The sequence below is a fragment of the Bos taurus genome, chromosome 16 (genome assembly GCF_002263795.3).
Source record: "Bos taurus isolate L1 Dominette 01449 registration number 42190680 breed Hereford chromosome 16, ARS-UCD2.0, whole genome shotgun sequence".
Taxonomy (NCBI): Eukaryota; Metazoa; Chordata; class Mammalia; order Artiodactyla; family Bovidae; genus Bos; species Bos taurus.
In genome coordinates, this window is record NC_037343.1 from 47,366,912 (window position 1) to 47,379,289 (window position 12,378).

General features: G+C 49.8%; 1 protein-coding gene across 10 annotated transcripts in view; it reads left to right on the forward strand.

Moving 5' to 3' along the window:
- The window catches only part of NPHP4 (nephrocystin 4), a 138,538-nt gene that overhangs the window by 41,543 nt on the left and 84,617 nt on the right, over positions 1 to 12,378 (forward strand). For all 10 annotated transcript variants that reach the window (XR_001502085.3, XM_059875745.1, XM_005217171.5 and 7 more), the window contains 3 exons: positions 1,458 to 1,594; positions 4,554 to 4,735; positions 5,418 to 5,544. Coding sequence is in view for 9 of the 10 variants with exons in the window: in XM_059875745.1 (XP_059731728.1) it covers positions 1,458 to 1,594; positions 4,554 to 4,735; positions 5,418 to 5,544 (446 nt within the window). In the remaining variant the exon portion in view is untranslated. The remainder of the gene's footprint in view (positions 1 to 1,457; positions 1,595 to 4,553; positions 4,736 to 5,417; positions 5,545 to 12,378) is intronic.

Consider the following 12,378-nt stretch of genomic DNA (forward strand, 5'->3'; position numbering starts at 1 on the left):
CTGAGTGACTGATCTCTTAACTCTTGATTATTTTGCTAAATAGATTCAAAAATGGCATCGCTGGGGCAGAAGGTGGATATGGATTTCTTTTTCAAAGGTTAAGTTTTTTGATTTGTGTTGAGATATAGCCGATTAGCCATGCTGTGGCAGTTTCAGTGAACAGTGAAGGGACTCAGCCACACGCACACACATATCCATGTTCTCCCACACCCCCTCCATTCAATGCCACACGTGGCATTGAGCAGAGTTTCCTGTGCTCTGCAGTAGGTCCTTGTTGGTTATGGATAGGTATGTTTTTAAGGCTCTTGATGCATTTTAAGTTACAGAGACAACTGCCTCTCAGCTGCACTGACTGATAACCTTCCAGTAAGATAGTGTTCTTTCTGGCATAGTTTGATCGTCACTGCGTCTCACATCAATGTTTTTTTTAAGCTTTGGAATTGGGCTTTTAAAAATCTAAGACCGTGTACCTCAATATTTAAATAATCATAAAAGTTTAGGAAGAGTCAGAGAAGACCAAACCAGAGTGATGACACAGATGGGGATGTAGAGGGGCAGACGCCCCCTGGGGGTGTGTTTGTGGGGACTGGCTTTGCCTTCTTCTTACTGGTGGTGGTCTTTGTTCCAGGGCCTGTGGAGAAGCCTCTCCAAACAGGTGTGATGCTCCGCTCTCGAGGCTGGGTTTCCACTCACCTGCTCGGCGTGGGCGCTGGGCTGAATGCCACGGGCCAGCCTCCCTTTCTGTCCTCACCCTCATGGAGCTCATGGTCTCTGTGCTTCTTGATAGGGATGGGACTTCCCTCTCATCTTCGCAGCCCAGCCTTTGTTTCTGCTTATCGTGGCTCCATGGTCACACGTGTGTCTGAGTGTTTCGACATGGTTCAGGGTGTCGTTTCTGTCATTGAGTTGCTCGGTCGTTTCTGACTGTAGCCTGCCAGGCTCCTCTGTCCATGGGATTTCCCAGGGAAGAATATTGGAGCGGGTTGCCATTTCCTCCTCCAAGGGGATCTTTCCCACCCAGGGATCGAATCCGCGTCTCTTGCATCTCCTGCATTGCAGGTGGATTCTTTATTGCTGAGCCATTGGGGAAGCCCATAGTTCAGGGTATAAGGAAATGAGAAATGACACAGTTGGCTGTGCTCTCGCTGAACAGGAAGCCATGGGGAAGGGAACAGATGTCACCCTGCCTCTGGCAGCCTGTGTGCCCTAGATAGCTGAGTTAGGAAATTTGTTCCTGGAGGACGTTTGGGGAGGAATTTGGACCAAATGAAATTTGCAGTCATTTGATCTGTTTAGTATCTGGGCTTGGGCTGACAGGGGCTCCGGCTCTGAGTCCGTCCAAGCGATGCCTACGCCTTCTTCTCAGTGCTCAGCCCTTGGCCTGAAGCCCTGTGGGTGAAAGGGCCCTCCGGCGGTTGTGTTTCCACGGGTCATCCATCTGAGCCTCTCGTGTCCAGGAGATGCCCTCCGGAAGCCCCGCCTGCAGAAGCCTCTGACGTGCTACCTGGATGATCTGTTCTTCACGCTGTATCCCTCGCTGGAGAAGTTCGAGGAGGAGCTTCTGGAACTCGTGATCAGCGATTGCTTCCGGGAGGTACAGTCCAGGGTTGGGGAGTTTAGTCTGAACAGTGAGGAGGGAACAGCAGGCAGACTGGGAGATGCCGGCCTCCTGAGCCCCCGATGTGGGCGGTCACAGTGATGCCCCTGTTTCTGTCTTCTTGTCTCCTTGTGCCTAAAGAGGGCCACTAGCCCATTGTCAGCTTCACTGCTGAGAGAGTGCTGTTAACCGGAGACATTAATTAACATTCATTTTGACGTATCTTAGGGGCTTCCCTTGTGGTGCAGTGGTAAAGAATTAACCTGCCCGTGCAGAAGATGTGAGTTTGATCCCTGGGTCAGGAAGATCCCCTGGAGTAGGAAACGGCAACCCACTCTAATATTCTTGCCTGGGAAATCCCATGGACAGATGAGCCTGGCGGGCTACAGTCTGTAGAGTCACAAAGAGTCGGACACAACTGAGCGACTAACACACACACACACACACACATTAATGTATCTTATCTGTGTGTCAGTTGCTCAGTCCTGTACAACTCTATGCAGTCCCATGGACTGTAGCCCACCAGGCTCCTCTTTCCATGGGATTCTCCAGGCCAGAATATTGGAGTCGATTGCCATGCTCTCCTCCAGGGGATCTTCCCAACTCAGGGATTGAACCTGGGTCTCCTGCATTGCAGGTGGACTCTACTGTCTGAGCAACCAGGGAAGACCTAATGTTTCTTAATCAGTCTTCATTTAAAAGTAAATTAAATCACCAAACGAGCTTAGGGAAACCTGTAAAATAGTCTACATTTACAAGGGACATTTTCAGAGTATATGAAGATATTTCCAAGGAGATGACTATAAATTGCAACCACTTTGGTTCACTGAAGTGGTTTTCTGGGAGGGGCACTCCCCCAGGCACTGCCCAGGTCTGCCTGCCTGCATGACACCTGGTCCCTACATGGGCCCTTGTACACATGGCCCACTTTCCTGCATATTCCTTATCTGGATCCTTGGCACAACCCCTCTCAGGCTTCAGTCTCAGATCTGCCATCCTGCCCAGCCGCCCTGCCAGAGCTGCGGGCAGCGCCCCCATCCCCCTGCCCAGCGAGCTCTCTGGAGCGTCACTCTGCTTTGTTTCTCTGGGTGCTTGGCTGTGGAGAGGACCTGGTACCCTTTGCCTGTTAACTGGGGATGCCAGTCCCTGTCTGGAGTATTTGCACCAGGAGGACACTGCACAGCGCTGCACCTGATGTGCCCCAGCAGTTGGCATGTTGTTTAGTCACTAAGTTGTGTCTGACTCTGCGACCCCATGGACTGCAGCATGCTAGGCTCCCCTGTCCTTCAGCATCTCCTGGAGTTTGTTCACATTCATGTCCATTGAGTTGTTATTTGTGAGAATGAATGATTCAGTCACCTGGTGCCCATCCTGAAGTTAGCAAATTATGAAGCTTGCAAATGATTAATTGCATGCACACACAAATATGTGTTCATGTATGAATAAGGTGGAATATTTTAAAATATGGACTCTTTTTTTCCTGCTGTCTACCCACACTACTCTAATATTTTGGCCACCTGATGTGAAGAGCCAACTCATTGGAAAAGACCCTGATGCTGGGAAAGATTGAAGGCAGGATAAGAAGGGGGAGATAGAGGATGAGATGGTTGGATGGCATCACCAACTCAATGGACATGAATTTAAGCAAATGCCAGGAGATGGTGAAGGGCAAGGAAGCCTGGCATGCTGTAGTCCATGGGGTCACAAAGAGTCAGACATGACTTAGCAACTGAACAACAACAACCCATTCTTGAAAATGTAGCTCCATGTAACATAGTCCCACAAGAAACAGAAATGCTAAGCAGAGAATTGAAACAACTGCAAACTTTTTATTGGTGTAGTTCCTGCTGTTTTCCCATTGCTCAGAGTAGATTGTCTGTGACTACTGAGATGTTTAAGGGTATCATTGTTGAATTTTATATGTTCCCATAAAGATCACTTTATTACATATTTCTACTCTCTTTGTATTTTTGTTCCCATTCAGTCGGAAGATACTGTTTCTGCCCCCGTTTTATTCTCATTACTCAAAGACTAATGGGCTGCATTTAGGTCAGTTCAGCATGATTAATGAGCAATGAAGAAAACTCAAAAATTCAGGGATCATTTTGCACCAATCCCATAATTTAATAAACAATAATAGCCTGGAGGAATATCCTTGCCCATTTTTTAGCATGCCTGTACATTTTTTGTTAAGATGAAACACTTTAATATCCAGAGATCACTTTGGGGCAGATTCCATTTTTATTGGGTTATGATTACTGCTGCCCCATCCACCCCAAGTCTCAGGTGTCTGAGTCGGCGGAGGGCAGAGGTGTTGACACTCTCTGTGTTCAGCCTCTAGGCACCTCCATCATTGCCTGCCCTTGACTCTGGGGGCCTGTACACCCCAGAGCTCCGGATTCTGTTGGAGGAGCCGGGTCCCCTTGTTGCTAGTTTGCTGCACCTTGAGAATCATAGCGCAGCCTTGGAAAGTGAGAGTTAGCTGATTTGGGAATCTAGGGGGTGATTCCTGTACAAGGTGATGCTATTTGAGGAACCCCCAAAGTACCAAGAAAGTGCCCGAAGGCCAACCCACCCTGATTGGATAGTGCTTTACTAAGCTCCTTGGGTGGGCTTCCCTGGTGGCTCAGATGGTGAAGGATCCACCTGCAACGCAGGTGACCCAGGTTTGATCCCTGGATTGGGAAGATCCCCTGGAGAAAGGAATGGCAACCCACTCCAGTATTCTTGCCTGGGAAATCCCATGGACAGAGGAGCCTGTTGGGCTGCAGTCCGTGGGATTGCGAAGAGTTGGACACGACTGAGCAGCTAACACTATCATATTTTCACTAAGCTCCATCTGGTCTGGAAGGCCTGACACCTCTGGTTTTGTCTCCCTGGCGGCCTCTCCGCTGGGGGCTTTCCTGGCAAGCTCCCGCCCCTGCTCTGCGCCGGCCTCACTCTGTGCTCTTCCTAGGCGGGCAGCCCGCTGGACGTCGGCACCCTGGAGATCCTGGAGCGGCGCCTGTGCGTGGGCGTGCACAATGGGTTGGGCTTCGTGCAGCGGCCGCAGGTCCTCGTGCTGGTGCCCGAGCTGGAGGTGGCCTTGACACGCTCTGCCAGCTTCAGCCGGAAGGTCGGCTCCTCTTCCAAGGCCAGGTATCTCCCCTGAGGCCCCAGGTCCAGCCCCCTGTGGAGCTGAGCGTCGGGGGTGGGCACCCAACCAGGGATCAGAGTGAAAGGCCATCACTCTTCCACGTGAGGGATGCGCTCTCCCACCTGGGTCCTTCCCCGGTGCTGCTTCCTACTCCGTCACAGCATCACAGCAGACCTCAGCATCCTGCAGTTGGAAAGATCCTGTTTTTGTGCCTTGATGGTTTTGGGGTTAGTGTTACAGATGCTTCCAGCTGTGGAGCCCCCACATGGTTCCCTCCAGAAGTTCCTGTGACCCTCACGTGACAGGGAACCAGAGGGCAGGAAGTTCTGCCACTAGATTCAGTCCTGGGCTCCTCAGATCACCATCAGAGACATCTCCCAGGGGTGCCACACGTGAGGCTGGGCAGAAGCCGGCCTTGGAGGGGGCACTTCCCTGGAGACTCTCCGTCCTCCCATCCCCAGTGCTGGCAGTTTGGCTAAGTATTGATTGCGGCATCTACAACACGCTCTGGTTTGGGACATTACCTTGGTGGCCAAACGCCCAGAAGAGCACAGGGACACTGCTCAGGAGGACTCTTGCAGCAGCAACACCAGGGGCCCCAGGGCCCGAGCTAATGAGGGGTGTTGGGTGCCGGGCAGTGGGAGCCACTGCCTGACTCACCCCTTCTCTATGTTCTCGGCCCAGCTCTGGAAACCAGGCGCTGGTCTTGAGAAGCCGTCTCCGACTCCCTGAGATGGTCCGTCACCCCGCGTTCGCCATTGTCTTCCAGCTGGAGTACGTGTTTAACAGCCCCTCGGGGGCAGACAGCAATGTAAGAACCACTGGGTTCCCACCCAGCGATGCATGCACGGAGGATAAGCATAGTTACCATTAATGTTCTTTTGGTTAACAGCAGTGTAATTATTATTAACGGTATGGATAACAAGCATGGAATGTGACTAGAAATCACTTCTTTCTGGTGATAGCTCTGTATGGAAACAGTATGTTCTGCTGGCAGATGGTGTGAATACTTCAGAAGGCAGCAGGCTTCATGATAGCATTAATTCTAATTATTAAATCAATAATTATTTTGAAAAATGAGGCCATTTTAGGGCATTTTTCAAATGGTACGAAGTGTAGCAAAGCTTGAATCTGCACAAGAGATGGATATTTTCTTTGAGTGGACTTTGTACGTGCCTGTCTCAGAACCAAGAGCAAGAATTTATAGGATTCAGTTGGAGAAAAGGTTACAAAGAGACATCATTTACATCATTGATACAGATTTTTTGGAAAATCCAAACCATGCTATTCTTAAGATTCAGGTTTTTGTTTGAAAAAGCAAATATCATTATTTATTTATTTAAAAAATCTTTTAAAACTTTGACATTGGAGTATAGTTGATTAACCAGGTTGTGATAACTCCAGTTGGACATTGAAGGGACTCAACCATACACATACATGTATCCGTTCTCCCCCAAACTCCCCTCCATCCAGCCTGCCACGTAACACTGAGCAAAGTTCCCTGTGCTATACAGTAGGTCCTTGTTGGTTTTCCATTTTAAATATAGCAGTGTGTACGTATCCATCCCAAGCTCCCTAACTCTTCCCTCCATTCTTCCCCTCTGGCAACCATAAGTTCATCCTCTGAGTCTGTTTCTGTTTTGTAATTAAGTTCATTTGTATCATTTCTTTTTAGATTCCACATATAAGGGATGTCATATGATATTTATCTTTTCCTTCTCTAACTTACTTCACTCTAGTATGACAATCTCTAGGTCCATCCGTGTGGCTACTAGTGGTATTATTTCAGTCTTTTTATGGATGAGTAGTATTCCATTGGAAAAGACTCTGATGCTGGGAGGGATTGGGGGCAGGAGGAAAAGGGGACGACAGAGGATGAGATGGCTGGATGGCATCACCGATTCGATGGACGTGAGTCTGAGTGAACTCCGGGAGTTGGTGATGGACAGGGAGGCCTGGCGTGCTGCGATTCATGGGGTCGCAAAGAGTCGGACACGACTGAGCGACTGAACTGAGCTGAACTGAACTGAGTCTTCCATTGTATATATGTACCACATCTTCTTTATCCATTCCTCTGCCAATGGACGTTTATGCTGCTTCCTTGTCTTGGCTATTGTAAATAGTCCCTCAAAGAACACTGGTGTGCATATGTCCTTTTGGACTGTTTTTCTCTGGGTGTATGCCCAGGAGTGGGAATGCAGGGTGGTATGGTAGTGGTAGTAGTGTTAGTCGCTCAGTTGTGTCCAACTTTTTGCGACCCCCAAGGACTGCAGCCCACCAGGCTCCTCTGTCCATGGGATTCTCCAGGCAAGAATACTAGAGTGGGTAGCCATTCCCTTCTCCAGGGTATCTCTCTGACCGAGTTCAGAGATTGAACTCGGATCTCCTGCATTGCAGGCAGATACTTTACTATCTGAGCCACCAGGGAAATGTGTGGTAGCTCTACTGAAAAAGAAAAGATCATTTAACAAGCAAATTAAAAATAAAAAAGGCCACAAGATGCCTTCTGTGGTGGTCAGTCTGCTTGCATCACTGTGCAGCTGATGGAAAAACAGGGGACAGAGGGTGATTCTGGGGGGCCTTCAGAAGGAGAATGGGGTGTTGGCACAGCTGCCATGTTAGTTCCTGGTCTCCTCTGATGTCTGTTCCCTGTCGTGTATCAGGTGAGCTGACCCAGAGGCAGGTGTTCTGAGTGCAGCCGAACGAGTGATCTCCGTTGTTCTCACAAAGCTGTTGTTTCCAGCTCTGCTTTTCTTTCTTTGTTTCCAGAAGTTTCAGCCAAAATGCAACTCTGTGCAGATAAGCTTGTCTGCATGGGGTGGGCAGAATGGGCTTAGGGTGGGACTACAGCAGGAGGGAGGGGTTTCAGGCCCTTCCCCACCCTGGGGAGGTGCAGGGTACCCTTGCTGTCTTGGGCATGAGCTGGGGCCCGACGCAGACGGAACCCCTGGAGGAGCAGCAGGACTGGTGCCTCCATGGGGGTCTCCATGTCGCTTGCCACTCATTTACATGTGGATAGTGTCTCCTCGAGAATATTAATTATGATCCACTTGCTATTATAAAGTCCACATGCTGAAACTGATACGACTTACCTGACACTTGATTATTATTATTTTTTAGCTCTTCATTGAAATGCTCACTGGCTGGCAGGTGGGTCCGCCACGCGTTGTTGCTTCGTGGAGCTCTTAGAATGTGGCTTGTAATAGCTCATCAATTCTTTTTGATGTGGAGGTTTATCTTAACATGGAATATTGGATTCCATTTTACTGTCATCAAGTGTACTTTCTTCAGTGTAATCTGGAGAGGAAATGTTCTGGCGTCTGAAATGATTTTCTGCACAAATTACTTGCTGCGTGAAGCAGCGAGTACGGGGTTAGCATTCCGGTGGTGAGCGCTGACTCAGGCATTCCCGTCACGACCAAACTTAGATGTAGCTGAGAAGACAGCCCTGCTGCTGCTGGCCTGGGCTCTCGTTCCCTCCCCTAGGCGTGTCCCCAGAGGGGACGTGGCCATGGGGGCTCCTGCAAGGTCAGGGCTCGGCCTTGGAGGGGGCGGGTCACTGCCGGCTTGCTCCTGCTTCTCCTCAGAGTCCATAATGGAGTGTGTTTTCCGGGTGCATTCAGCCTGCAAATCCCTTTTTCCCTTTTCTTTCATTTTAAAAAGCTCTGGGGACATTCCAACTGTCAACAAAAGCAGTGTTGTTGTTCAGTTGCTAAGTCGTGTCCGACTCTGTGACCCCCTGGACTGCAGCAGCACGCCAGGCTGTTCTGTCCTTCACTTATCTCCCGGAGTTTGCTCAGATTCATGTCCATTGAATCGGTGATGCCATCCAACCATCCCACTCTCTGCTGCCCTCTTTTACTCTTGCCTTCAGTCTTCCCCTGGTGGCTCAGATGGTAAAGCGTCTGCCTACAATGCGGGAGACCTGGGTTCAATCCCTGGGTCGGGAAGATCCCCTGGAGAAGGAAATGGCAACCCAGTCCAGTACTCTTGCCTGGAAAATCCTATGGATGGAGGAACCTGGTAGGCTATAGTTCATGGGGTCGCAAAGAGTCAGACACGACTGAGCGACTTCACTATCACTATCAGTCTTTCCCAGCATCAGGGTCTTTTCCAATGAGTCGGCTCTTTGCATCAGGTGGCCAAAGTACTGGAGCTTCAGCATCAGTATGATTTTGTGGGGAACACAGACATTCAGTCCATGACATCACGTAAATGCTAAAACATGTTTTGATGTAGTTAAATGTATCAGTCTCTTCTTCTCTTGCATCTGGATTTTGAGTCGTAGTAAAAAAGCCTTTCCTTACTCCTGTAGAAGAATTCATCCATGTCTTCTCCTAGTAGGGGTACAGTTTCCATTTTTATGTTTAGGTCGCCTTTGTGGTGTGAGGAATAGGTCTAATTTCATCTTTGTACAGTGGCCGTCCAGTTGTAGCATCAAGTAAGTTGATGCTACTTATTATAAGTCCTTTGTGCCCAGTGACTTTAGCCTCTTTCAGTCATACATGAGATCTCTGTTTACACTTGGAGGAGGAAATGGCTGCTCACTCCATTACTCTTGCCTGGAGAATCTCATGGACAGAGGAGCCTGGCAGCTGTAGTCCGTGGGGTCACAAAGAGTCGGGCACAACTGAGGGACTGAGCATCGCACACACTCCCCTGCTCCTAGACCACTGTTCTGCCCGGGGCCGCTCTGTCTGTTCTGTGCTGGGAGCATAGTGTAGTGGTGGGGGCCCTGCGGCTGTGGCCGCTCGGTGGTGCAGCAACCTGCAGCCCCTCCCCTTTATGACTCCTGTAGCTCTGCCTGCATTTGCTTTTCCCGAGGAATCTCAGTATCAACAGGTCTAGCTCCATAAAGAGAGTTTATTGGTGTTTTTGGGGGTGCATTAAATTTATTAATTAACTAGAGAGAATTGACGTGTTGTGGAAGTTGTGATGTTGTAACTGGGAAGAAGGGAAGTCTTTCTGCTTGTCCACTTCTGTTTTTGTGTCTTTTGGGGGTGATTTTAAAATAGGATTGTTTGTGCCCAGTTGTGTCTTACTCTTTGCAACCCTATGGACTGTAGCCTGCCAGGCTCCTCTGTCCATAGGATTTCCCAGGCACGAATACTGGAGTGGGTAGCCATTTCCATCTCTAGGGGACCTTCCCAACCTGGGGATCAAACCTGTGTCTTGTGCATTGGCAGGCAGATTCTTTACCACTAGTGTGGCCTGGGAAGCCCCCATATGGGTTTACAGTGTAGATTTTAAACAGCTTGAATAGCTCTTACTAAGTTTATTCACAGATATTTAATTTTTGTGCTGCTGTTTTAAGTGGAATTTTCTCTCTCACGTATTCTAACTTAACACCAAGAGTTTTCTTTTTGTGTATAGTCATTAAACAGTTTTTTTTTTTTTTAACCAGCACTTTCTATAACTTTTGTCATATACCTCACTGTTTTTTATTTTTTTAAATATTCGTTTATTTGGCTGTGCCGAGTCCTAGTTGCAAATGTGGGATCTTTAGTTGTGACATGTGGGACCTAGTTCCCTGACCAGGGATGGAACCTGGGCCTCCTTGTGCTGGGAGTGTGGAGTCTTAGCCGCTGGACCACAGGGGGAAACTCCCCTCACTGTTTTTTAAGTTACACTTTATTTTGACGTCATTACGGATTCACATGCAGTTGTAAGAAATAAGCAGAGTGACCCTGCGTCCCTTTCCAGTCGGCCCCACTGGTACAGCTGTCTTTTGGCGTTAAGTCCAGGTGGCCCACTTCTTCTTTCAGGTCTTGCCTGCTCTGCACGGCCTCTGGCTGGCTGACCTTGGGGCTGCTCCCCTCGACCTTCTCCTCTGTGTCCCCCACGCCTGCTCTGCGTGTTTCTGTGTTGTCCACTCCCCTCTCACTGTGCTCAGAATTTCTTGGTGCTCTAGGGGTGGCGTGCTCTAGGCTGTGGGCAGCTTCAATTCTTCCCCCAGTGCAGGCCTTCTCCTGAGACCCCTAGGAGCCCTTCATAGAAAAACTAGGCCTGGCTTTCATTCCCAGGGGTAGCTGCTACACCTCCATCCCAGGCTGTGGAGTTCCCTGCACTGAGGTCACAGCCCCGTGGAGTAGAGGGGCCACGCCCATGGGAAGGGGTGCCAGGTCGCCAAGCCTGAGCCGCATTGTCACTGGCTCTGTAGGACCCAGTGGGAGGTACGGGGAGGGAAGCAGACCCAGGCAAGGGTTCTCTGGAGAAGCAAATGCAAAGGCCCTGGGGTAGCCACATGCTGGTCTCTGGGCTGCAGACTCAGAAGGGCAAGAGGTTGCCCACCTATCTACATCACCACTCCCAGCCCCACTCATGATGGTTTGCTTGTTGCTCCTTCAAGCTTTGTTGATAGCTTTTTTTCCAAAGAGGACTGGAGTGTTACGAGTCCTTTAGCCAGCATACAGAGTAATTCTAGGTTGTAGAACTTCCTTAAAACCATACCCCATTGTTTTTCATTGCACATGTGTATGTTTAAAAGTAATTACTGTACTCCGTAGAAGGAAATGAAAATATTGCCTGCCAAGTGATTACTGTGCTTTTAAGTGCCTCTGCGTATACTGTGTCGTATATGAGCAGATTAAACGACTTTAATTACACGTCCTTGGGTTTCCTTTCCCAGCCTGGATGTGTGGGGAGGAAATTATTCTGCAGCAGCTGCTGAGTTCACTATGTGTCTAGTTGGGAAAAGGTTTTGGCGTATAATCAATCCATTTCTGGAAGGAAAGACTTCGGGCTGGTGGTATGTGGTCAGTGAGCCTTCTCTTTGCCTGCTGGTCCTGGGGGCCTTGTGCTCCTTGGCAGGAAGGAGGACAGAAACCCTGGTCTTAAGTGCCCGTTTCTTTTCTAACTCTGCCCCTTGGATGGGTTTCAGGGTCTCAGACCTTGTGAAGTTCTCAGTGGTCAGGCACCCAGGGTGCTATAAGGAGCACATGAAAACAGCCACCTTAACCTTAGGTGTTGCTCGTGGCCCAGCCCTGAGACTCCAGAGCTGCCAGCTGCCCATGTGGGCCAGCCTGGCTCCATGCGGATGGAAGCATCTTGGTCTGTGCTGCCGGGGTCAGGCCTGGGCCCACCCTCTGTGGGTGGCTGCAACCCCTCTGGGGTTGGCATTTGTGAGCTGTGCGGAGGGTTACATGGGCATGTGGTGGACACCCCAGAAGGGGCCTGTGCCCACCTGGGCCAGGCTGCCTTCTGCCCGGCTCCTCTATCTGTCCCAAGGTTCCTAAATCTCTCTCTGTCTCTCAGCTCCCTTATCCCCCGCCTCCCATCTTGTGATGGGCTTGCTGCTGGGGATGTTTGGACACCTTCTCACATTGCAGTTTGCTTTTCTTGTTTGTGTTCATCACGGGCCCTGGTGTAGCTGCCCCCATTGAGGGGGACCAATTCTGTCTCTGGAGGTGGCCTCAGGCCAGGGGAACCCCCACCTATGGGTGCCCCATCACCTCTGCAGTGTGTTTCTGGGCTTTGGGCTGTAGTACCCAGAGTTGGCATGGAGGGGGCTCAGGAGGTGACATGGGGCCCCACCAGGAGGAAAAAGTTCTCACTGAAGATCTAGACAAAAGTCAACCTTATGAAACATCCAGATATGTTTACCTGCCTCGAGGGGAGTTCTGAGCTGGTCTGGGGACAGAGGCCA